Consider the following 26,623-nt stretch of genomic DNA (forward strand, 5'->3'; position numbering starts at 1 on the left):
TCATTCATAAATACAAAATTTTATTTGCACTTCATTAGTGTAGAAAGACCACAATGCTTTTCATATCACAACACTCAAGACACGCCAAGTTATTCAAATACATAATTACTTATTTACCTTGACTAAACAAAACAGTGCAGTTTAATAAAAGATATACCAAAGGTAGAGTTCACAAATCCATTATCAGACCAAAAAAAAAAAAAAAAAAAAAAAAGGAAAAAAGAAAAAAGAAACACAGTCTAGGCTTAATGGGAATAAGCTTCACCATAAAGGGGAGAAGTTTTACCATTACAAAGGTATAGAATGTTCAGGTAAATACATGTATGTTCTTTGATATAGTAAAATGTATCTCTTTAAAATTCCTTTAAACAGGATTTGTTTAGGACAGCAGCGTTGTTTTAAAATCTTCTTCTATAGTTTCAAAAACACTTCTTTCTTTATTGAATCTTTGTAGTTCTTAAAAGCACAGGGTATGTCCGTTAGGATACCATGAGAGGGATTCTGCGGCTGCAGGACCAAGTCGACCCCTACCCTCTAACCAGCGACACTCTACCGTGACGTAACATCAATAAATAACCCTTGATGACGGCTAGGAACGCAACTTTGCCTGCAGCAGAAATACTCCCATACTTCAGAGATGCTACGGCTGGGGGGAAAGGTCTTGTGCATAAAGGAAAAGCACTTATGATAGCTTTTTTTTTTTCCCAAAAAGTCTTTAGTTTTACAAATTTTCTTTAAAACAGTAAGCGAAGCACCACTTTCTTTCTTCTTATCAGAATATCTTCTGTCCTCCTAATATAATTAACGAGGACAATTATATTATTTATTTCAAGAAACATTATACCTTTCATTTCTCCCATTCTTCATATTAGAAGTACTATGCTTCCCAGTATATGTACACTAGAGGCTGGGATAATGGATGAAATGTAATAATTTGGAGGGAAATGTGGAATCGATAACCAAAACTTACCCAGGATTGCATATTTGCATATTTACAAGTTAGTGTGTAGCTCTGACTTGGATTACAAAGTGCGAAAGGAAATTGTCAAGATGATTGTAGTGCAGAAGAGAACATTTTCCCCTTTCCAGGAATCACTTCCACTTTGTCTCCAAAGTAGCAAATCAACAGCATCGAACGTGTGGTCGAGGTGGAGGCAGTTCTGGTGGAATCTCGGGTTCTGGTTGTAATGAGAGGATACTATTGGACAACTCGTTCCTTAAAATATCCAGAGGCATCTTAAGGATAAAGAAAAAAGACAAATGTATTTAGCCATGCAGTGTGTACGTAAGCGCTCTGCAAATTATATAAGAAAACAAAGTATTTTTATTTGTATTTTTTTTAAGTTTATTTATGTATTTTGAGAGAGAGAGAGAAAGAGAGAGCGCGCGCGCGTACAAATGAGCTGGGAATGGGCAGAGCCTGGTGTGGGGCTCGATCTCCGGAACTGTGAGATCATGACCTGAGCCAAAATCAAGAAGCAGATGCTCAACCGACCGAGCCATCCAGGCGCCCCAGAACAAAGTATTTTTATATAAAGATCTCCAATCATCAAAGTTTAATTAGATGTTCAAATATAAAGGCAAAAAGTGAAAACCAGGTTCAGGATGCTTCGTGTCACGGCACTAACACTCCCCAGCTTACATCGTACCCTATGGTAAAAGAAACCAGATGGATCTCATAAACATATTTTCCCAGAACCTAGTAATAATGGAAACTTAATGCATTAATACAGAAAAAAAAAATGGTTCTGCATTTGACTATGGTTTCTTTCACTAAAGAAAAAACTTCTCTTGGCAATTATATAAACAATGATTTTATTTAATTAATTAATTAATTAAAATGGTTATATTTATTTTTGAGACGGAGAGAGACAGAGCATAAGCGGGGGATGGGCAGAGAGAGAGAGAGAGAGAGAGAGAGAGAGAGAGAGAGAGAGACACAGAATCCGAAGTAGGCTCCAGGCTCCGAGCTGTCAGCACAGAGCCCAATGCGGAGCCCAAATCGTCAACTGCAAGATCGTGACCTGAGCCAAAGTCAGACGCTCAACCAACTGAGCCACCTAGGCGCCCCTAAACAATCATTTTATTAGAAGCTTCTGAATTATGCTTGAACTAGCAGATTATATGTAGTAATAGCATATACACTTAATACTAAACGAATCTTTGAATGTAAGCCTACAAATGCTTGAAGAAATTGGTGTTCAATGAAGCTATCTAGCAATTTTTCTGCAACTGAGCATCACGGAAGGCCTGAGTAATGGAATCATTATGCTGGGGAGCATAGCACTGAGGGGGAGGCAGGGCCCAGGGCTTTCTCCTCCCCGAGACACCCACAAGCTCCAGGAGGTCCCCGCTGTCTTTATCTAATTCTTGTGGGAAAATGGGAAAAAAAGGAAAGCAAATGTCACATAAACATGGCACACTGTTACACCTGCTCCAGTCACTTCACCAAACCACGTTTAGGGTTCAGCCAACCTGGGCACCACACTGGACACGGAGAGGCCCCGGGCAAGACACGGCTGTCACCACAGCTGGATGCCTCCAGCTGAGTTAACCACCTCACCTGGGTCTTCAGCCCCCGAATAACTACCCTAACTGCCCTCTCTAAAACATCACAGAGGGAACAAAGAATTTCAGATGAAATATTTTCCGGATGTTTTACCTTTTTCAGAATGTCATCAACCAGCTTCAGAAATATTTCGTCCACGTTGAAGTTGTCCTTGGCACTTGCTTCACAGAACCGCATCCCAGTTATCTGCTGTGCGAACTAAGAATACAGATTCATTTTTTCCTGTGTGGGGTGCCATGTGGTCTCATGTGTGGCCAGGTGGCCTGGGACTGGGGGAATCACAGCTCTTTGGGCTCCCTCTTTCAGGGAGGGGCGGGCCAGAAGGTTTGTGAAGCCCCGTTTAAGCTCAGAGTTCACTGTGCCCCAAACCCCTACATGGTAAGTTAACAACACAAAACAAAATCCCTGACGTGATGACGTGATGCTGGGACCTTCAAGTCGAATTACTTGCCCGAGTTTCTAAAACTGCAATGCACCTGATATTCAAAATGTGAGTATCACCGATTCCCTAAGGAAGGTTATATAATACATGAGAGTAAATCATGAAAGCAATTTTACGGCTTAGGAAACGTTTCTCTGTAGCAAATGTCAGAACAGATAATAATGCAGTGTATAGTGATGCGGACAATCCTCTCCCCACTTCGAAATGCTTTCTAAAGCCTCCTGCTCCTTCCAATCCAAACAACTGAGAAGAATGTGACTGTGTTGTTTCATAATGTAAAGAAATTATTTAAAGACAAAAAGTCTATCCACTGCTAAATGCAGCGTGGACAGTGACGTCCCTTCTGCTCCCCACATCTCTCACCTTCTCTCCCTGCTGCCTGGTGATTTCTCGGTCAGTTTCACAGTCCAGCTTATTTCCAACTAGGAGAAGTTCTGCATCCTCTGAGGCATACTGTGGAATTTTAAAAGAAGCTCCATTTCAACGATGGGCGGTCATACACGGACAGGAAACGCAAGCCAACCTGCTCTGTTGCCACCATTACCTGTTCATCCCCTCCCCAAATCTCTGAGCAGCTACCCTGTCCCAGGCAGGACTGGTTCAGGTGGGGTCTAAGACGTCCTCACAGGGCTCAGGGCTTTAGAAAGCGATGGGGTAACAGGCATTAGGAACCACAACCTTCTGAGCCTTTGACCAGTAATTTCTAAGAATCTCTTCTAAGGAAATGGCTCACAAAACAGGCACAGCTCTATGCTTAAGATGGTCATCAACTGAAGAGAGTCCGACAAAACAGATGGGGAATGAAAGAAGTCAAGGTACATAAAAAGAATGCAGCCATTAAAAAAACAGAACAAAACAAAACTACCCATGCTTCAGAAGAACATTAATAGGACAGGAAGGCTGGCCTGACAGAATATTCAGGGAAATAAGCAGGCTGTAAAACTACATGGAATATGGATTCAATTTGGTTTTTCAGAATGGTGAAACTTTTTTTTTTTTTTAAGAGAGAGGGAGTAAGCAGGGGAGAGGAGCAGAGGGGGAGAGAGAACCTTAAGCAGGCTCCACGCTCAGTGTGGAGCCCAACGTGGGGCTCATGACCTGGGATCACGGCCTGAGCCGAAATCAAGAGCCAGATGCTCAACTGACTGAGCCACCCAGGCGCCCCCAAACTATACATTTTTAAATTTACTTTCATGTTTGATGTCCCGAATTTTTTATTGTGACAGGTATCATTAATCCCACAATCAGGAAAAAAAAAGTTAAGCTATAGTTCTAAGTTTTCAAAAAATACAGGTACGGTAGGACCGCTCTTCAAAAAAGACTAAAGTCTCTTGAACAACTCATTTATTTAATTTTGCATATTCTACACAATTACTTGAGACAGGTTTGCAGCAAAGGCACCTGAATGGTGTGACGTTGGCCTAGTTACTCCAGGGTCTCCGTCTCCTTATCAGACAGTGATGTATGGGTAGCGGGACAGTGCCCACCTGACGAGGCTGGTGAGGAGTGAGCGTGGGAAATACCCAAGACAACAGCACTTACTCATAAAGAGGTACGCGGCAAGAGTCAAGTATGAAAGAGGGGAGAGCATTAGATCTCAAGACCCCAGCAGATTCACAAACTGAGTACCTAATGGGGCCCTGAGGCTTGAGGTCGTTGCCTCTCAGTCTACGGGATTCACCTAGGTTCTCAGAGGAAAACAAAACACCTACCTTATCGATCATCTTCATCCATTTTGGCAAATCGTCAAAAGTCTCCTTCTTAGTGATATCATATACTAGTATGATCCCCTTGGCACTTCTGTAATAAGCTGAGGTAATGCTGTTGAATCTCTCCTGCCCTGCTGTGTCCCTAAGAAACAGCAAAAATCAGCTCCCAAACAATAACCAGAGGGAGCAAATCCACCTTCCAAAGCAAAAGGGAGGCTCTTCCCCACCCCTCTGCAGGCTGATTCTAGTCCCATCCATGCACATGCATCATTATTAGTGGTGAGGAGAGGAAGTTTTTCTGAGTTAGTTACATTCAGACAAAAAATAAGTCCCAACTTCTCTCAAACCGAGGTTTTAAAAATAAGAAAAACAATGTGTAAAATGACAGAAGAGCTACATCCTCTTCAAACCCTCTTGCTTTTTAAAAGTGATCTCTGTGCCCTGTGTGGGGCTCGAACTCACAACCCTAAGATCAAGAGTTGCGTGCTTTACCAACTGAGCCAACCAGGTGCCCCTGCAAACTCTTCTAACCGGCATCAATGGTTGTATCTGATTTTGTAGAGAAGCTGACCGAGAGTCCATCACTAGTGAAAAATATCATACACTCAGGGTAGTTATTTTCTTAATCCTTCTAAAACAGAACAAGGGGTCAAAGGGGAAGGGAGGAGACATCAAATAGGTTTGTAATACAATAAAGCTCATTATTGTCTGCTACTAAAGCTAAAAGTTGTATTTATTCTCCAGGCTGAAGTCGATCATTTCAACATAAAGGATGATGTAAGCTTACTAATAGCGTATAGCAGCTGGCTGAGACATATTTTCTCCATCCAATAAGCCAAGAAACTGCTAAAAACCATCATGTATTTATGAATGAGCCCGACACAGCAGGGCTTCTGACGGGGAGACGAATGTCTTTAAAGACAATCCATAATTTAGCTTTTCCCAAAGAACCTGAACTCACAGCATACTCCTGGGGGTCACGTGAGACAGGTGGGTCATGGTGTACTAAGACGGGGGCAATGCAGCGAACAAACAAGGTTCTTCACTGCAGGGCCATTCAAGGCCTCCACGTGAATTTGAGAGGTGGTGAGAACGTGCAGATTTTCCCAAATGCCACTGATCAAAGACTACTTCCCTTCAGGTGCGCTTTGTGGGGCTGTATCCCTAAAATACGCTTTGGCAACGGGGTTGTAATTTATGGCTTTGTTCAGACTGGCTTTGCCACCAAATTAGTTCCCATTAGCGATGGCGTTATCATGCCAAATAAACAAAAGAGCTTGTTGGCAAATTCATTTTCGCATGAAGCAAAGCCGTTTGCTTTGTTCCAGAGGATATAAGAATCCCCTGCTGCTTCTGACTGGAAGGCCCAAGAGGGCCAAGGCTGGTCTGTTTCTGTCCAGCAGGGTCCGGCAGAATGCCTGGTCCACAGCGGGCCATCAGTAAGCCTATGCTGAACAAAAGGTTACCGATTTAAAGTGTCGACGCTGACGCCACTTCAAGGCAAAATAAACTTTATTTTTTGACCGAGAAATGCCAAACAAAACTGGAAAATTGAATAGGATAGATGGGGACTGAATTCTTCAAGATTCCTAAGAAACCCTGAAGACCACACTAATAGGCCCTGCACCTTGAAGGGAAATGAGAAGGAATGGGTTCAGATACCATTTCATTTACATGAGGAATCAATGAATACAATTCCTTCTGGAATCCTACATATATAGGGGTTATATTAATACTTATGAATCAACAAAGAGTTCAGTCTTTCACAGCATAGTTTTCCCAGTCTATCACAGTTATGACTTGATCAAATTAGGCCTTTTTGTGTTTTAAAAAACACATTTTTCTACTTTGAAAAGTAGAATTGTTAAAACAATATAGCTACACCACAAACTTAGCAATTAGATTTAAGACCTTCAAGGAACATTTTGGGAATTATGTAGTTTAATAAGCCTTTACTCTAAGCAACTTTAATCTGGCTATTGAGTGTAACTCAGCTGACATTAATTTCTATGGACATTCAATGAATTAGAGTCTAGACAGTGGGGGCTCAAAACCAGTGAAATTAGAGATAACAGACAACAAAAAATTACTTTTATTTAAGGTGGTAAGAAGACTTGGCATGAAATCTACTCTTTTTAAAGAGTTTTGGGTATAAAATATAGTATTGTTATCTACAGGCACAATGTTGTACAGAAGTTTCTAGAGGTTTTAATAAAAAAACTAACAGTTGAAGAATAGGAAGAGTAAAGGGCATTTTTCTTTTTCACCTTTTGAGAGAGAGAGAGAGAGAGAGAGAGAGACAGAGGGAGGGAGGGAGCGAGGGAGAGAGAGAAGATGCACACATGTGGGGGAGAGGGAGGAAGAGGGAGGGAAGGAGAGGGAGGGGAAGCAAGAATCCTAAGCAGGCTCCAAGCCCAGTGTGGGCCCAACATGGGGCTCCATCTCACAATGGTGAGATCATGACCGGAGATGAAACTAAGAGTTGGACGCTTAACCAACCGAGCCACTTGGCCGCCCCTAAAGGGCATTTTTCATAGTTAAAAACACCTGTTGCCTGAGCGCAGTTAGCAATGTTCAAAACATTAAGAAATTAGCAGTCTCTGCTGGCTTTAAGTCAGACACAAAAAAGAGGGCAGACCTCAAAATGCAAAATCTGAGGCAATCATTCCAACACAAGTAAACGAACCAGTAAGTTCATTTACAAAAACCCCAATGAGGAAAGATTCATCAGTTCACCACTCCCATTTAATGTCATTCCTTAAATTCCATCTTTTGCCTGGCTCTGAATGCTTGAGGTAGAAAAGCACCTTCCTTTGAGAGACTGTTCCGTATTTCCAAAATATGTGGCTTGTACAAATTTGTTTTCTTTTCCTCTCAAGCTCCTTTGCCTATTTCCCCTGCTAAATTATCTGTACCACATATGGTCACAGAATAGGGAAATGAAATGCCAATGCAGTTCAACAAGAATTTATTACATACCCACTCTCTACCAGTACCATAATAATCCCACACAAGTTCCTGCTTCTCAAAACCGCACATGCTAATAAGACACCAATGCACTGATCGTGCTTTTATCTTTCTGTGAAGATGCAGAATCCTACTATTTCCCCTCTTTATCTCCATAAACCCGAGTTTTCATTACAATGATAAAGAGCTGATTTCTCGACATTTACAGTGTATTATTGCAGGGAAAATTGTCACCTGCTGCAGCGGGAACATGAGGTGATCATTTCCCTCTCTGCTTTTGGTGCAAACTGAAAGATTCCTGCAATTCTGTTTCCCCAGTTTCGTAATACAACTGTGCTTTGAAAATTCAAAGATTCTTACTTGTTGTATTTAATATATCCACTTAAAGATGTAATTAGGAATTGGCAGGGCAAGGTCCTGCAATGTGCAATGAAATGTCCCATCTCTTCCAAGCAGAGGATGAAAAACGAGCCTGATGTTGACATAAGAATGCTGGCAAGATAGACAGGGATGATTCATTTTAATTCTGCTTGCCTAAAGGTAGGAGACAAACGTCATAGTTCCAAAGTCCATTTCGACACAAGAACTCTAAGTCCCTGTGTATGATCTTCAGGATGGCATTCGGCATTCGAATGTAAATTCGCGAACCTATATTCTAGTCGACACATTTTATTTTAGCTACACTTACGTAAAGGTCTTTTACACACACATGAAGAAACATTTTAGATGCAGAGATGAGAAAATGGTCCTTTTTCCGACCACGGATAATCAAGGAAGTGAAAAATGGGGCCATGACATAAAAACGTGGCATGAAAGTGTGACGATGCCGTCCGTAGATTTTGGTAACTTACACTTTCAGGAACCTACGGTTAATATTTTCTCAGATGGAAATCGTCACGAAAAAATGCACTTCTTCCCATCAGACCTCTATGAAAATCGACTGGGAATGTCCATGGACTGACATTCTAGAAAATCAGAGCACAGCTATTATTAGCAGAGCACAGGCTGCTGAGGCTCTTTGAAGGGCCCTCTCCAACGACACTGGCTCCTCCTGGGCCCTCAGCTGTGACAGTAAAGTGGTGACAGCATGCCCGCGACAAAGCAGACATGACAGCAAGAGTACAAGCACCGCTTCTAACTCCGAAGTAACTCGTGTTATTACTTTAAATCGTGAACCACGACTCCAATACTTCCTTTCTATCTACTGCCTAACAACGAAGAAAATGTTTAATCCTTCACGTAAAAAGCTTCAGAAGACAACAATCTTACTTTGAGTGTCGTGTGATTAACAAGTGGCAGGCATTTTGTGGATACGTCATTCACTGTTGAAAACCCCTTTGGGAAAAGAGAGGTCCTTCCTTCCTCACGGACTCATTGGGATATTCCCTGCGTGAAACCTGTAATCAACCTTTAAATACGCTCCCTGAACCTCATTTTCCTCCCTCAGTTAATAATCTTCGAAAGAGTCAAGGAGAAGCAGAGAGTGGCTCTGGGAAACGTGGTCACACCCAAAAGAAACGTGGTTCCTGGGTGTCCTGTACATTTCCCGAACTGCACCCTCTCGCTTTTCCCCGCAGGGTGGGGCGAGTAAGGCGAAGCCCTCTCAGATCAGATTCAGAGGCGCCGTGGTGAAATTCCAGAAGTACCCAATGTCAGCAGGCACAGAGTCTTAGTGGGCTGAGTTCCAGGGAGGCACAGGACATCTGGACATACTTTTCACAGGTCAGATTACTACTGCCTGAGATGAAAACTGAAATATTAATACAGTAATTAAGGTATGTCTTTTTAGATAGGCCCTGAGGTCATCCCTTAGACACTGCTGTCATTCAGTAAGCAAGCTTCAGACATTCTAATATTAGCCACATAAGCCTTTATTCAGGATAAAGCATCCTTCAAAAAGTATCTCCCCCACACGTGCTAGGTACAGAGGTAAACATACTCTGGATGATTTTTTTTTTTTTTTTAAACTAGGCTTCATGCCCAGCACCGGCTTGAACTCACCACCCTGAGATCAAGACCTGAACTGAAGTTAAGATTCGGAGCTTAACCGACTTAGCCACCCAGGCGCCCCCTGGATGATCCTTTTTTTAATTTTTTTTTTTTTCAACGTTTATTTATTTTGGGGACAGAGAAAGACACAGCATGAACGGGGGAGGGGCAGAGAGAGAGGGAGACACAGAATCGGAAACAGGCTCCAGGCTCTGAGCCATCAGCCCAGAGCCCGACACGGGGCTCGAACTCATGGACCGCGAGATCGTGACCTGGCTGAAGTCGGACGCTCAACCGACTGCGCCACCCAGGCGCCCCTGGATGATCCTTTTAATAACGGTCTTTTACCTTGAGAAACTTAACAGAAGACCATGGGGGAGGGGAAGGAAAAAAAGTTAGAGAGGGAGAGAGCCAAACCATTAAGAGACTCTTAAAAACTGAAAATAAACTGAGGTTGATGGGGGGTGGGAGGGAGAGGAGGGTAGGTGATGGGCATTGAGGAGGGCACCTGTTGGGATGAGCACTGGGTGCTGTATGGAAACCAATTTGACAATAAATTTCTTATTAAAAAAAATAGGGATTGCAAACCCCCCCCCCAAAAAAAAACAAAAAAAAAAAAATGGTCTTTACCTTAGAGAGCTTACAATCAGAAACAACAGCACGTGTGAAAGATCCTCTGTTAGCTCCAGAGTTCAAAAAATGGGCAGCAACGTACAAAGTTTGTGGACTTTCCAATCAAGGGCTAATAAAATATATCCACGTTTTTTGTCATCAAGTATTTAGACAAGACTGTTCATGTTTCCAAATCAAGCCAATAACCCCCAAACCCAAACCGGCCTTGAAGTGGGGGAGAGTCGCAGGAGACCAAACGAAGACATTACCTGGAACGCCTCCAGGAGGCGGCAGTGCGCTCGGCTGCAGCCGGGCCCCACCCAGGGCACGGGTGAAGGATGAAGGCATGGCACTAACACTCAAGCATTAGGTGACCGATGATGCCACAGATGAGGCAGCAAGTAACGCGGATGAAAAGCAAACACACACATGGTGGACAAACACTCAGAGCTGAGCGGACCTGCAGAGGAGTTAGTAGGCTGAGTACACAGCAGCTGTGATGTTAAACACACGAGGGCGGTCTCGAACCCCTCAGCGGTGCCACGTTTAAACCACCACCAGATCCGCGCTGCACCCCGCAGGTCGGTCTCCCGGGGGAAGGGGGGGGTGGGCGGACAGCTCCCGGCGCCGCACAGCTGCGACACGGCTGGCTCAGTCGCCCAGGCGTGGTGCCGCGACAAAGGGGCTTCTCTCCAGAAAGTGGCCGCGGATTCACATCCAGCTGGCACCCGTGGGGCTTACGTCACGTGCCGCCAGCCACGCGTCCAGGGGGAGCATGCGTGTCGCACGGCGGTGCTCACGCTCTGCCCGCCCTGGGCAGCCCCCCAGCCGTCTACGGGGGATCTGCCTTGAAACTGCGCGCACCCGGTTAGGGGCGTGCTGGACTTTCCTTGCGGGCGATCAAATAGTAACTGGAAAAATGTGAAAACACGCATTTGAGCAATCATCTAAGCGATGACAGTTTTGCTATTATGTCAAATGCTTTGAAAAGAGCCATCGAGGCTCCAATCATCAAAGTTAACAGTGTTCTTTCACCGCTCCCCATGTGCAAATGAAATATGAAATGGGCAGACATTTCTAAATTTCCTCTTTGTTCATTTTATTTAAAGATGAGCAAAGGAGAGGAAAAGTAGGAGAGGCAAGCCAGCTTGAACAGTTAATTGTATTAGACAGGCGAACAGACTGTGAACACACATGGTGTTACTGGGTGCACATCCCCACTTACCAGATCTGTAATCTGATTTTCTTTCCTCTTAGCTCTACGGTTTTGATTTTAAAGTCAACACCTGTAAATAGAAAGAAAGAAAGAAAGAAAGAATAAAATGCAGTTTGCCATAAAAAAGAATCCTGTGTGTATATTTTGTATCATTATCAGTAAGACAAAAAACCTGGTGTTACTAAATCCCAAAAGGAAAAGCAAAGTCCACCAATGTCTATGATGCTCAATCTATATTTCCACATGCAAGTGTACAAAGTCAACTTGTGTTTTACAACGAAGTACCTACATAGCATTTGCTGATCGTAATATGATTTATTGCTACCACAGTTTAGCATAAAAGCCATTTAGAAATTAGCAATTACGTGAACAACTGAATGGCTTTAAAGAATGATATATTGGGGAGAATTCTTACAGGAAGTGCTGGAAACTGAATCTTGATTTCGAATAGCCTTAGTCTGGATTTAGAAATCACTGCATTGAACTCTGTAGCATTCACAAAGAAGTCAGTTAATATGTAAACATTACTTCTTTATCACATTGTGAATAGCATGGAACAGGAATTATTTTTAAAAAACTTACTTGTAAAGGTTAACATTCTCAATTGTAATTTTGATGCATTTTAATTCTGAGCAAACTGTCATGTATCACTCACTATCCTTTCCTAATTCAGCCCTTAAAGCTTCAGCTGATTTTTTTAAACCAAATTTTCATTTGTATATGTAACCTTATACAGGTCTCAGTTATAGAAAACTCGTACATTTCCAAACAATATTTTTTTTTTACACACTTTTTTAACTGAAAAAACAAATCAAAGTGACGCTCACTAAATTGGAGAGTCAGAATTACTCCCTACGGGAACCACTTCCTGCCTGTCTCAGGATCCGGCATCACAGTGCTGTCAGGCCTCTAATGGGCAGGGGCCCATGTCCTCCAGTGAGTGCTACAAGACAGCATGGGGGTAAGGACCCTACTCCCAGGCTCTCCAGCTCAGGGATTTGATGCAACACTGCAAAGTCAGATGATGTTCTCAAGGTGAAGTGAAAGACATGTGACTGCGTTTTATAATTAGCAACACACTGCAGACACCAGTGCAATACGAAAGACATGTTTACAACCTGGGGAGGGGGGCGGGGCACCAGCCCTTGGTCTGTACAACAAAATTGCAAGAATATAAACAGTCACAAGAGAACAAAGCTAGAGAAACACTCTGCATTTCAATTCTTAATCTCTTATACCAGACATAATTTCAAATGTCACTGAGAAAAAGCTGGTTAATTCAATTTCACTTTCAGTTCTGGAACCGATTTGCTCTTCAAAGTCAAATGACACTCTAAACCAGCCTAGAAACAGAAAGCATGTTTGTGCATTACCAATATCTTCGGAGTTCCTGAATGACGCAACCACAGGGAAGAATGTAACTTAAAGTGATACTCTACAAGGCACAAAAAACAGCCTGGAGATATTTGCTAATAAATTCTGATTTTAAACAGGCACAGCTTAAAGACAAAACACTGGTCTTCCTGATATTAGCTAAAGTTAGGGCCTCCCCACATTGCTCTGTGATGGCAAACCACAAATCAAATTCATATTTTTGTCATGACTAGTATTCTACTTTACTTGTTTCCAGTTTGAGGTTTTGTTGTTGTTTTTTGTAAGTTTCAGCTAAGAGGACTGTAACTTTTGTAAAATGTGTCACAGTGGCTGCTATTTTATTAAAAAGAATTGGCAGATGAAACTTCTTTTGTGAGCTCTGCTTCACATCAACTAAAAGAATCCCTTGAAACAGCCAGAGTCAATAATTTTTGTTTTGATTAGGCTGTTTTTGCTTAAGGATTATTCTGAACCCGAACATGTCAGACACTTTCTACCTACTTGAACGATTTATACAACTTTCACAATCCTACACCAGGACTCTTTTGTAACCACCAAGTCTAATGAATAAGAGTAAAAGCTAAGGCTGTTAGTGTTCAAAATCAGGAAATAAGTGGTAATGTTATCATCACGTGATTATAAACAGGTTACTAATTTTAATAGGACGACAAAACAAAGATGAACCCACAGCGAACAGGATTAAGAGTCTGTTGAGCCAAGAAGACATCTATCTAGTTTCGGGCACATGGGTGGATTGGCTGGTTGAGCGTCCAACTTCAGTTCAGCTCATGATCTCATGGTTAGTGGGTGCCAGCCCTGCGTCAGGCTCTGTGCTGACAGCTCGGAGCCTGGAGCCTGCTTCGGATTCTGTCTCCCTCCCTCTCTGCCCCTCCCTTGCTCATGCTCTGTCTCTCAAAAATAAAAATAATGTAAAAAACAAAACACACAAAGAAAGACTATCTAGTTCTAGTGAGTTGCTTAATGACAACTTCACTAACAACAGAAAAATAGTCCAAATCTAAAATCCCATTAAAATAGCCCTCTCTCTTAAATGCAATATCCTTTACCACATTTAACAGCCACTCAGTAGCTTGTAACAACTGGAAACTTACTCTAACTTATGGCTTGGAAACACATACTTGTATCAGAGTATACAACCATTTCTAAGAACATTACATCAAGTCAAAATTCTCTTAAGGTTGTCTATCTTAAAAATTTGCATGCCACAGAAATTATAATGATCCTTAATAGAAGCTATTAGGTCATCTGTAGCCTCAGATATTCAGTGATTCATTTTAGGAAAAGTCAGCACAGAGCTGGCCTTGAGAAGGAGCTCCAGGGACCAAGGTTTATGAACAGGTAAGGGACAAAAAGAATGGCACGCCCATTTCAGCCCTTGCTGAAAACCCAGTTTCCTACAGGTAACTTGACTACCAGGGGAAGCAATCAGCCCTACCATTGGTTGATGGGGACAGTCTCTGCCCTCAAAGGGCTTAGTCATACTGGCCTAAATCGACACCCCATGCAGCTGGCAAAGAAGTGCCTTTCTCCGCTGTTCTCTCTTCTTAGAGAACCTCCTTGTCTGCCCAGAAACCTCTGACAGCCCAGTTGATTCCCAATCTGAACCCGGCTGCCTGCCCCACAGTCCCGTCTGTGTACGGTGTTCTTGGACCTGAACTTTCTCCTGGCCCTTATCACATTCCTTCTTTGCTGTTTGGTGTCTCCCTGAGGGCACAGTCATGCCTGACTCCCTACAGCCTAGGACACTGCCGGGCACACAACAGCAACTGGGTAAATCTGATGAATGAAAGCCACCCTCTCTTCTCCATCAAATACTAGATACGTAAGAAGAAATGCTGACTATTTTTGGGAAAAAATAAGGAAATTTATGACTGTTTAGCAAAAACAAAACAATAAAACTCACACAAAACACTTTAGAAGAAAGGAGAGGCAGATGTTCTGAGTGTCTGGTGCCCAGTACCCATAGGTCATTCCAGAAACAGAGTATTTCGTTTCTCCTACAATTCTTATTGTTGACGGTAAATCCTTAAAAGATGGGGCAGTCTTTTTTTAAAAAAAAAAATTTTTTTTAACATTTATTCATTTTTGAGAGACAGAGACAGAGCATGAGTGGGGAAGGGGCAGAGAGAGAAGGAGACAGAGAATTGGAAGCAGGCTCCAGGCTCCGAGTTGTGAGCAGAGCCCAACGCGGGGCTCGAACTCACAAACCCCGAGATCATGACCTGAGCGGAAGTCAGACACTCAACCGAGCCACCCAGGCGCCCCGGGGCAGTCTTAATATGCTTATAACTTCTCCCTCCATACACCCACCCCAGGGGATTATTATGGTAATACTGGATTCAGTCACTTAGACAGGAAGTGGTCCACTAAGTGAATTACTCTAGCAAAAGCAGCTTACTTTTCTTGAAGCTTGCTAGTTCTATGAGAGTCTTTCAAAAAATATTTTAATCAGGGGTGCCTGGGTGGCTCAGTTGGTGAAGCATCCGAGTTTGGCTCAGGTCATGATCTTGAAGTTCATGGGTTCAAGTCCTGTGTCGGGCTCTGTGCTGACAGCCCAGTGCCGGGAGACTGCTTTGGATTCTGGGTCTCCCTCTCTCTCTCTGCCCTTCCCCTGCTCATGCTCTGTCTCTCTCACTCTCAAAAATAAACAAACATTAAAAAAAAAATTTTTTTTACTATTTTAATCATAAAGAACACAGGTTATAGGGGCTATAATTCCTATAACAAATGGGCACAGATGGCTCTATTTGAGTCACCACGTCTCCTTGATCTTGTTTTCTTTTTTAATTTTTTTTTAACGTTTATTTTCGAGAGAGAGAGAGAGAGAGAGAGAGAGCGCACGCAAGTAGGGGAGGGAGAGAAAGAGGGGAACCGAATCTGAAGCAGGCTCCAGGCTCTGAGCTATCTGCACAGATCCCCATGCAGGGCTTGAACTCACGGGCCACGAGATCATGACCTGAGCTGAAGTCGTATGCTCCACCGGCTGAGCCACCCAGGTGCCCCTTGAGTCTTGTTCTCCTTTAATAACAATGATAGTGGACGTCTGTCAAACGCTCTGTGCTGACATGGGATCCTACAGCAGCCCAGTGAAGTGAGCACTAGTGTCCCCCTTTTACAGAAGGAGCCACCAGAGTGGAGACAGGATAAGGTATTTGGCTGTTAAGGTCATATCCCATGCTAGCTAGCTGAGTGGCAGACCTTAGATTCAAATTTGTAACACTGCCCGAACGAAAAGTTGTTATGCTAAGAGTCAGATGCACGAAAACAAAAGGAAAGGTGTGAAATGTTCTGTGAATGACCCAGAACCACACTGATGGAGATGTTTAAAGAACAAAGCCTAACTTTACACTTGGTCTTCTCTGCATTTGTTTCCCATAAATCTTAGCAAATAGCATAAAGGACTGGCATAGGTACTGCTGATACGAATTCTAAGATCCCCTTAAGGCAAAACAGTTCTAAACCAGGACCGTATTTCTTCCTGCTGGGCCACAAGAGGTTACAAAAGTGAAAATGGCAAAAATAAACAGAAGCTTCTTTCTTCACATTCCTTTCCAGAAAAAAGCTAAATAAATAAAAGCAAAAATAACACCGTGGTCCACACCTGTGATTACAGCCGAATGGCCTGCTCTTTTTCTTCTCTGCCCTGCTTCCCTCCCCCTCCTCAAAGACCTGATTTTTCTTTACCTAACACTTTTAGGACGTTGAAAGATTTCACAGACTTTGGAATTAAGTCTCAATTCAAACGGTGGCTGTCATGTTACGGACACTTCATAATAACTATCTTAAGTTCATACAGTGGCGTTTCTTCCAAGGACATAGATTCTATACAGGGTCATCCAATTTGGGACATGGTCTTTCTACTCAGGGGGAGGATTTCCAGTGTTTTCATGGCGCTGAGTGAGAAAGTAAATTAAGAAAGGAGTCAAAGTCACACAGAGGGAGGTACATTTAACGCTGGAAAACAAGTCACTTGAATGCATGTGGGGCCAGTCTTCTGCCTCAACACCACCGGCCAGGGAAGAGTACAACCTAAGTCCCCACAGGAAAGCACCACATAAAGAAAAGGATTCAGTAACATAGAGACTGAGTGCTATGACTATAAAACACTCTGATCGGCTCAGCAGTAGGTACTGTTAGGAACACAGGAAAGTGATGGTAGGACATTAAAAAAATGCTTATCAGGCCTGAGGACATCAAGCATCCATCCTAGGAGTAAGATGTGCTTCCTCCTCCCGCAAAGAAAGACCACACTGCATCTCGCCATCCCTGACACACGCAGCACGAAGAGATGGCACTTGGCTGGACACCTGCACCACGAACTCCACGAGGCAGGGAGGAGTCCGAGGCGATCGCTTCAAAGGAGAGGCGGGGAGGGAACAGAGCATGTGCCCCACAGAGCCCGTCAGAACCGGCAGGCGGCTGCATTTTCACGAAGTATACACATTTAGGAAAGCACTTCACAGAAAGGGTCTGTTCCCTTCGTAATAAAAAGATGAAGAACCCTTCTATGCTGCTTCCTACGCCTCAGGTACTATTCTAAGGGCTTTATGTCCATTAATTAATTCACTGCAGTGTTTGCACTTGCCAGTTTTATGAGGCAGATATTATTGTCCCCATTCTACAGATGAAAACACTGAAGTCAGAGGGGCTAGGAGCTGCCCGGGGCCACTGAGCAGATGAGTATTAGAGCACCGATTTGAACCCTGCGGGTGGCTCCAGGCTGCACTCTTACCTCACCGGGGCAGCCTCATCTGATAAGAAAAGGAGGGAAAGGCTGCAAGATATAAAGCTATCTTTCATGGTAAAAAAGTTCTGCATTGCTAAGGAAATATTTTAAAAACTAAGTGAGGTCTGCTGGTGGCCTTGGACATGCTGTTCCTGCACCAGGAAGCCTTCCTGTGCTCCCTGGTTACAGACACACATACCCCTCTCTCAAAAGGTGGGGACAATGTGCCTTGAGTCACGACAGGAAGAGAATACTGAGGGAGGGGAGGAGAATCTGAAAACAAACAAACAAACAAAAAACCAAAACCTTAGATGATAAAAAGTGGATCAGCAGTATTTTCTTCATATGCAAAAAAACATTAACTTGACTACTATTCAGATTGGGTCCATAAAAATGCAGGCACTGTCAGATGCATTTTGCCCTTTAGCCAGGTCATGTGTTTACATTTTGATTTTCATATTCACCTGTATACATTTCGGTATGTATCTCTAAAGGATAAAGATTCTTTCTTGGGACTGTTTCATCTATGAGACACTTTTTTTTGCATCTATGGTATAGATTAGGAGGAGATGGGAACATAATTGACATTTATAATTGTCCCTTCCAAGCCAGGTACCTAAGATATTTCATCTCCATTTATTCCCGCACGTGAGACGAGAAAAGTGTGTAAGTCCTTCTTATTTCTTTTCATGAGTGCGGAGACAGAGATTCAGTAGCTCACTAAAGACACACAGACAGCTTGTGGTAGAGGCAGGACTCACATCTGGGACCCTGTATCCACCTTTGAAATCACACCATTGGGGTGGGAGGCAGAGAACATTGTCTAGAAGGAGGAGTGGCCAAGGAGAAGGTGGAGTGCTTTCCTTTAGAAGTGAAAATTTGATTGTAGGTGTGATGGGTTAGCAGTCAGCCAGGAGGGGGGGGGCCTCTGGGTGCGGCACGCCTCAAGAGGGAGAGGAAGCTCGTGAATGACAGAGCTCCTGGTTTACAGAGGCCTGTTCCATCACCAGGTCTCCGCTTAGAGGGTCCTGGATCCTAAATTAAGGTGGGCAAACCAGGAGAATTTGATTCATCAGCTACTTCCGCCAGAAGCCCGCTTGAGGTGGAAATAGAATCCGTTTGGTTTTAAAACGAAGAAGGCATTACATAAGCACCATAAACCAAACATTGGAGGCTGTCAGATTTGGAGGGGAAAAGGTTTTCAATGGAATCGAGTGTTCTATTCAGCCGGTGTGTTTTCTGGTTTTAAAGGATAAGGGGTTTTTGACAAACATAATCACATTCAATTAAGGGCACTATCTGAGGCCCGTAGTTTGGTTTTCCAAATGTCAAAGATGTGCGATAAAAGGACAAAAGGAGCATAATCAATTTCTTCCTCTGTTGAAGTACAACAGCATATAGCACTTTACCTCTTTTCTGAGGTTTTATTGTGGCTCTTTCCATGACTCACCTGCCCTTCTGAAAAAGGACAAGCCAGGTAAGGAGGTGTTAGCTTTGTGCCCTTTAGAATAGCTAGCAGAATGGTGTCTTACAGAAAAACAAACAGCCTCCTGGATAACACCTACTGAGTGACTAGGCTATACGAAGCTACATTTTCTTTATAAATTCCAACAAATGCTTCATTAGAACAATGTATCTGGCACCCAAGGCTGGAGAATAATTTGGACTTAGCAGTTCTCAAAGGAACCTACTCTGCCTTCTGAAGCCCGTTCTAAGATCTGCTAACAGATTGCTCCTGGCAGATTCCACGCGGCTGGAGGGAGAGAGGCAATCTCTAAGAATCTGGATCTCTATCATGCATAATAAAACCTTTCTTCTTCAGTGCAGAACAGTGAAAGAAAGGCTGAACGCACTTAAGCCAGGTCTCTAAATAGATTTTTATTCAACCTGAACAACCAGACAACAACTAAATTTCCATATTTTCTTTGAAAGCTAACTACTCCACAAAAAGGGACGTACGTGCTCTGCACAAGCCTATCCGTTTGCACTGAGTTCATTAAATAAATCAAGCTAATGACAATGCATAGCATCTGCTGGTATAAAAACGAAATGTTAACCATTCGCATCTGTTCCTTTCACACTGACATCTCCCTGAGTCATCGTGTTACATCATTTTGGCAGAGGAGTGAGACAGCACTGGAGAGGCTCGGTGTTGGGCTCTTGGGGTGGGAATTCTGGACAAGTCTCCTAATTCTCTTCTAAGTGAAGCAATTAGGCAGATCAGCCATGGCATGGAAGACTGCATATGAGCACACAAGAGCAAAATAAAATACACCATTTGGAATTTTAATCCAGTATTAGATGCTCATTCTGGGATTTCCAGCAAAATGTCTGACCTGTTTCCAGAATGAAGTACAAGCAGCTTCCAAGCAATGGAAGCAGCCGTTCCATTGCTTCCAGGTAAAGCCGACCAGACCCCTGTGGGCTGCATTTGCTCCATCATGTCCCCTAACATTCAAGGCCAGACCCACAAGAGCCGCTTCTGCAGGGGACTTATGCCCACCTGTTTCCTGATGAAATGCAGCCACCTACCTGTACCACTAAGCTTCCCTGCCCATGGAACAAGCATCCTCAGCGCGCCTTCATCTTAACTCTGGACAAAAGGGAGGAGTCTGGCAAAGAGAACACAGGGACCATGGCCAGTAACTGAGGGAAAACAGGCTTCAGTAAAGCACCATCATCTATGACCAGTCACTCTCAGGGGCCAGCCTGTGAAGTCTGATGTGTTGATGCGCAATGAGAAAAATGAAGAGTGGTGAGGTTCTCGGAACTAAATTCAAAGAACTTTTTAATCCTGATAGTCTGTCTTTCCTTTTCTCTCTCTCTCTCTCTCTCTTTCTACTGAAAAGCTGCTGACAGCAATTTAAAAAAATGTCTTTACCTGGCAAAGTAAAAGAACTGGCAATCCTAGGTTGGCTTCCAGCACTCTAGGAGAAATTTTACTGCCCAGGAAAATCAGAATTCTGTTCTAGACTGCCTTACTCCTACTTCTCCTCCTATATTCATATATTCATATGTATGAATATATTTGAATATATATGAATATATTTTACACATATATATACGTATAAAATGTTGGAACATTTTAATAGATATGCAAAAGGCTGAAGATGCTCGAATGACCGAATATTTAGGTAAGAAATACAATTCTTAGAGCATACGTTAAAATCCAGAAGGCAAGTGACAAGTGATGATAGTGGCATAGTTTCAGAAAAGTCAATTTCATTGATACCATAGATCAATGACAGCACTATCTTCACAGGCCTGTAGGGGGCCTCGATTAAGTTGTGAAGGACTTCATGGTGTTTGATTTGGAGTCACAGAATTTTCACAAAGCAAAGTAACTTTAAATTTCCAAATAAGCTAAGGAACGGTTAGAAAGAACTCACTTGTAGTAGCAACCCTGGCCCTGATCACTTGCTGACCAGCTGTGACATGTGGGTAAGTTGCTTACCTCTCTGGGCCTTTGCCTCCTTATCTGTAAAATGGGGATACATTTCAGGATTGCTGTGAGGATTAGACAGTGTCCCTTTTTGCTGGCACATAGTAAGTGCTCAACAAATAGTAGCTACTAGTAATAGAATGTTACATTTTATAAGCACAGACAACTAAATTACTTATCCAAAGTCACAAGCTAGTCACTGACAGCCTAACTCAAAAGCCCAGGTTCCTCATTCATATGCCAGTGTTTTCTCTAGAATCCACTGTTGCCGGTGTGGGGGTGAAGGTGGGTGAAATGATTTCAATTCAAAGTTAACAGTTTCCAACAGTTATACAGAAATAAAACAAGTGCTGAGATATATAAAATTTAATTGATTTGTTTCCTATATGTCAGATAGTTATAAATTTCTATAGCAGAACTAACTTGTTTCTATTTCCTTAAACGTCAAAAAAAACTCTACTGCACTTTTTAAAGGACCTGTCAAATTATGCTAGTTATATCAGATTAATTCAATTCCATGAGTACAAAATCCCACTTGAAAATAATACTCCAGGGGTGCCTGGGTGGCTCAGTCGGTTAAGCGGCCGACTTCAGCTCAGGTCATGATCTCACCATCTGTGAGTTTGAGCCCCGCATCAGGCTCTGTGCTGACAGCTCAGAGCCTGGAGCCTGTTTCAGATTCTGTGTCTCCCTCTCTCTGTGACCCTCCCCCGTTCATGCTCTGTCTCTCTCTGTCTCAAAAATAAAATAAACGTTAAAAAAAAAAAAAGAAAATAATACTCCATCCTAGACAATTTGCATTAAATAAGTCAATTAGTAAATAGTCTTTCTAGCTTTTTATACCCTGGTGAACTTTGTGTTTTTTAAACCAGAACAAAAAAAATCAACATTTGCTCATTTATAATTTTATGAAATCCCTTGGGATTTCAGCTACAATCTTATTTATTTCTTTAAAATTTTTTTCTTTATTTGAGAGAGAGAGAGAGAGGAGAGGAGAGGGGCAGAGGGAGAGAGAGAACCTTGAGCTCACAGCCCGACACAAGGTTTGATCCCATGACTTCAGCGTCATGACATGAGCTGAAAGCAAGAGTTGGATGCTCAACCAACTGAGCCACACAGGCACCCCTCCACTACAATCTTTTATAAAAAGTTCAAGTGAACCTGATTCTCTGTAAAAAGGCACGCACGGAGCCACTCCTGTAGATTCTGAATTACATGAGTCCTTCACTTTAGTGACCCACCTGGGCTGGTGCATGCTCAGAGACTCTTCCCTGCCATGCTGTGGGGTACGGAGTCATGAGGAGCACACATCTGCAAGCCCAGACAGGGTAAGGGAAAGTCCTCGGTGGAAGAGGCTCTTTCTCTACGTGGATCCAATGTTACTACTGAAACTTGGAAAACTGGCCTCAGAAGCACAATTAGCTATGAGCTCACCGCTCAGACGTAGGCCTTCAGGTCAGGTGACCACAATTCCACACCACACCCAACACGACATTTAAACATCACTCTTCTTTGTGTGTGTTTCTGTTTTAAGTTTATTTATTTACTTTGGGAGAGAAAGAGACAGAGAGAGAAAGTGAGAGAGAGAGAGAGAGAGAGAGAGAGAGAGAGAGAGAGAGAGAGAGAGAGACAGCGCACTAGTGGAGGAGGGGGCAGAGAGAGAATCCCAAGCAGGCTCCTTTGTGTCAGTGCAGAGCCCGATGTGGGGCTCGACCCCACTAACTATGAGATCATGACCTGAACCAAATTCCCGAGCCAGATGCTTAATGGACTGAGCCACCCAGGAACCCCAAAATACCATTTTTCTAAGGCAACTTGCAGAATGAAGCATTCCGATTAGGAGGAAGCCTCCCAGACACAGCCCTCTTCTTAGGTTCCCTCACTGGAGGGGCTTCCACTGTGCTCCTTGAGTATTTCATACACATTTCCACCACTGCTCTTACTAACAGGGGCATCTTGCTCCCCACAGGCTCTGAGCCACTTCTGGACAGAGACGGTGTCCTGCTTACCACTGGGTAGCACAGTACCTCACACCCAGTAGGAGCTCAGTAAATGATCTGATAGCTGGAAGGAAAAAAAAAACACAGGCAGGGATTGCAGGGGGAGGGGGCAGCTAGTTAGCATTCTTCAGCTGTCTTCATACTCTGGATCAGACCACAGGTTATCAACTTTCTGTGAGCTTCCCACAATTATTAAAAACTTATCGAGTCAAGTACTATAGGCTATGTTTGGAAGAAACAAAAACCCAACTGCACAAGGAACCCTGTGGTGGTGGCAGCGTGGGAGACATGTGAAGTGTGTATATTTGTTTGTTAAGGGGACAGAGAACCAAACTGCCTGGTTTCCTTGCCTCCTGTTTCTTCATCATTCCCCAATAAATATCCTATGTAATCCTGCCAAATTAGCTTCGCTGTCTCCATGCCAATGCTGTATTCAGAGGCCTTTCCAGCTCTAGTTGCTATGGGATAAGGCCCATGCTCTTTAGCATGGCAGGCAAGGTCTGGAAGCTTCAAGCATTATTCCCAGGGTCCACTAATGAGTCTTTTCCAGAATGTGTCTGTGAGATGATGATTTATACTAAGAAATATATATTTTGTCTTTGTCCCCATTCCAGTCACAGAGCTCCTAGAACCCTTGGGCTTTTCTATGGAGAAAATTACAAAAGTATCTTTTGGTATGTTAATGAGGTGACTTCTAGACCGCTCCCAGAGGTGACTTTTAGAATGCTCCTCACCAAAAGATGGGGGCTGGTCAACAGAAGAACTAAGTGATTAGAAGGTTGGAACTTTTGTCCCCCACCCCAAGGAGGGAAAAGGGGCTGGAGACTGAGCCCAATCACCACTGGCCAATGATTTAACCATGCCTACATAATGAAGTCTCCATAAAACCCAAAAGCGCAGGTTCCAGCTTGGAGCTGGTGAACACGTGGATATTTGGGGAGAGTGTCATGCTCCGAGACCACATAAACACCGGGCCCCTTTCTGAATCACGTACTTTTATGACTCACTGGTAATCTAGTACACAGGAAGTTTCTCTGAGTTCTGTGAGCTGCTCTAGCAAATTAATCAAACCTAAGAAGGTGGTTGTGGGAGTCTCTGATCTACAGCTGGTCAGTCAGAAACACAAGTGAAAACCTGCACTTGTGACTGGCTGTGAAGAAGGGGGCAGTTCTGCACAACTGATCTCTTAACCTGTGGGAGTGGGGGTGATGTTCCACTGTGGCCCCTGCTTAGAAAACCCTTCTTCACCCCTCCTCTTTCCCACTCTAAAGTACACTTTTGTCTATTTCCTAAACACCCCCTCCACCCACGCAAGCCCTCATCTAACCACCTATAATGCCTGTGCTGATTTCTCTTTATCACACGGTACAACCCTATCATCCCTCATTTTTATATAGTTTGAAGTGTGCAGCCATAAAACACTGATACTTCTGAATTGCTTTTAACTCTATTGACATCAGATACTAAAATAACCATGTGAAACCTCATTCGATTGTTCAATTCTTCTACATGATCCAAGATTGGATATTTAAAACGGGTATAGTTATGTTACTGAATTTTAATATCATGGTCCCAAGGGCGTCATTTTAAAAACAAACGGTACAGAGAGCACAAATATTTCTCAAATAATCTATTCCAAAAAAGCAGTAAGGGAAACACTTCTCAAAGGCAGAACAAAAAAGACAACATGAAATTTGGGGGGGTTAATTGTCCCGTAAGACACTGAAAATGTAGTAATGTCTTGTTATAGGACATTTAAAAAATCAATTCATCCCCAAATTCTACCGTGGTGGGTACCACTAGTTACAAAGCTAAATACGTGTAGAAGTATGTGGGAAGATACTTTTAATTCTGTATTTCACATTTTAACACTTGTCAATGTTTCTTGGACCTCTGGACCTCCTTGGGGAAATCCTGTATTGCCTATCACTGAAGATGACTGCCCTTTACTTTGAAGAATTACCTCATCTATGGGGTTCCCTAGCTTTGACAGCTTTAAGGGGTTTGCCACAGGAACAACTTCTACCCACACCAACCTGACCAACCTCAAGGCCAACTCCTGTAAATCCAACTTCGTTTAAAAACAAAAACAAAAACAAAAAAAACTCCCCTGCAGTTTCGATTTTAGATCCCGAGGACAAAATACTTTCTGACCTGGAGAGTTACTGTATTTACATCACTGTTGTACTTCACCCACCGGGAGGACCCTGGCACACTCCTCCCCATTTCTTCAAGACCTAGGGTTACACGAGGTCATGAACAAGTACAGCTGAAGTCCCTCTGTCCCGCATTCACAGTTACTACAAGAAATTTAGTGTAGTTTTAGTCTTAATATTCTCCCCAGATCCTCCACAGGGAATTTCAAGCTTCATTATTTCAGCGCATCAGAAAATGGGAGTTCAAAATTAGAAAATAAGCCCTGGTTCTCACAAGGCACTGCTAAGGCGCCAGAATTGGCTATAGATGACCCACTTTGGCTATCTGGCCAGGGGCACAGCTTCTGCACTGCCTGCCTGCTTCCCACATCGCATTACCTTTTTTCTTGGGTGAGTAATGTAAGGGGCAGGAGTTTCCGTGGAGAGATTCTCACCGTCCCTGAGAGCGGAACAGGACCAATGTATCACCCTGGTCTCATGACCGGCTCTTGGGGGGTGCGAGAGGGGACGCTGGTTCAATAACCAGCTCGGATCAGGGACGTGGGAGGGGCGTGAGGGGTCTGTGGCGCGCGAGGATGGAGGGCCTCGAGGCCCCAAGGGCAAGTGTGCGTGGAGACTACACGAAAATCTCGGCCTGGCTTTGGGAACAGGATGGAGGGGCTTCCACTGGGACCGCCCCTCCCCCTAGATTTCACCGAGAAGCCCATCCTCCAAATGCAAGGCCACCCAGCTGGACAGGGAAAGGCTCACGGACGCGAAGAGAAATGAGGCCGGCAGGGCGCAGGGCACTAGCCCTGGGGACCGCGGGAGGGCAGAGTCTGCGGCGGAGGGGCCCAGCTGGGGTCTGGCCCAGCCCCGGCGCCCTTACCCACGGTGGACTTGCAGGCTTCGCAGAAGGTGTCGTCGGTGAAGCGCTCCATCAGGCTGGTCTTGCCCACGCCACGGGAGCCGATGATGATGACCTGCAGCTTGAAGTCGGCCGGCCTGGGGGGCTGCTTCCTCCGGCGAGCCTGGCCTCCCGACAGCGCCGGGGAGCCCGCGCCCAGGCCGCCGCCGCCCCCGGCCCGCCTCTGCAGCGCGGCGGCCGGATCCATGCACGCATACGGCTCCCGCTCGGCCCGCCGCCCGCCGCCGCCCGCTCCCGGGCCGCGCGCCCCGGGCCCCGGCGCCCCCTCGGCCTCCGCCGCGCGCCGGGGGTCGGCCCCGGGCTCGACGTCCGCCCGCTCTAGCGGCCCCGGCAGCCCGCGGATTCCGCGCTGCAGCTGTGCCTCCGGCCGGTCCCCTGCGCCCGCGTCCAAGCCGCCGCCGCTGCCGCCGCCGCTGCCGCCGCCGGGAGAGGAGGAAGGGAAGCAGCTACTCCGCAGCAGCGGCAGCAGCATCCCGGACGAGGAGGGGCAGGA

At 44.2% G+C, this 26,623-nt stretch overlaps 1 protein-coding gene across 1 annotated transcript; it reads right to left on the minus strand.

The window, feature by feature from the left end:
* Window positions 1–26,619, minus strand: RAB12 (RAB12, member RAS oncogene family). The gene is made up of 6 exons (XM_011287984.4): window positions 26,092–26,619; window positions 11,514–11,574; window positions 4,724–4,862; window positions 3,375–3,464; window positions 2,663–2,767; window positions 1–1,236 (listed from the first exon to the last, which is right to left on the minus strand). The coding sequence occupies exons 1-6, from the start codon at window positions 26,600–26,602 to the stop codon at window positions 1,123–1,125; spliced, it is 1,020 nt and encodes a 339-aa protein (XP_011286286.4). The 5' UTR covers window positions 26,603–26,619; the 3' UTR covers window positions 1–1,122.
* Window positions 26,620–26,623: the final 4 nt, after the last annotated feature.

The sequence above is a fragment of the Felis catus genome, chromosome D3, assembly GCF_018350175.1.
Source record: "Felis catus isolate Fca126 chromosome D3, F.catus_Fca126_mat1.0, whole genome shotgun sequence".
NCBI classification, from domain to species: domain Eukaryota; kingdom Metazoa; phylum Chordata; class Mammalia; order Carnivora; family Felidae; genus Felis; species Felis catus.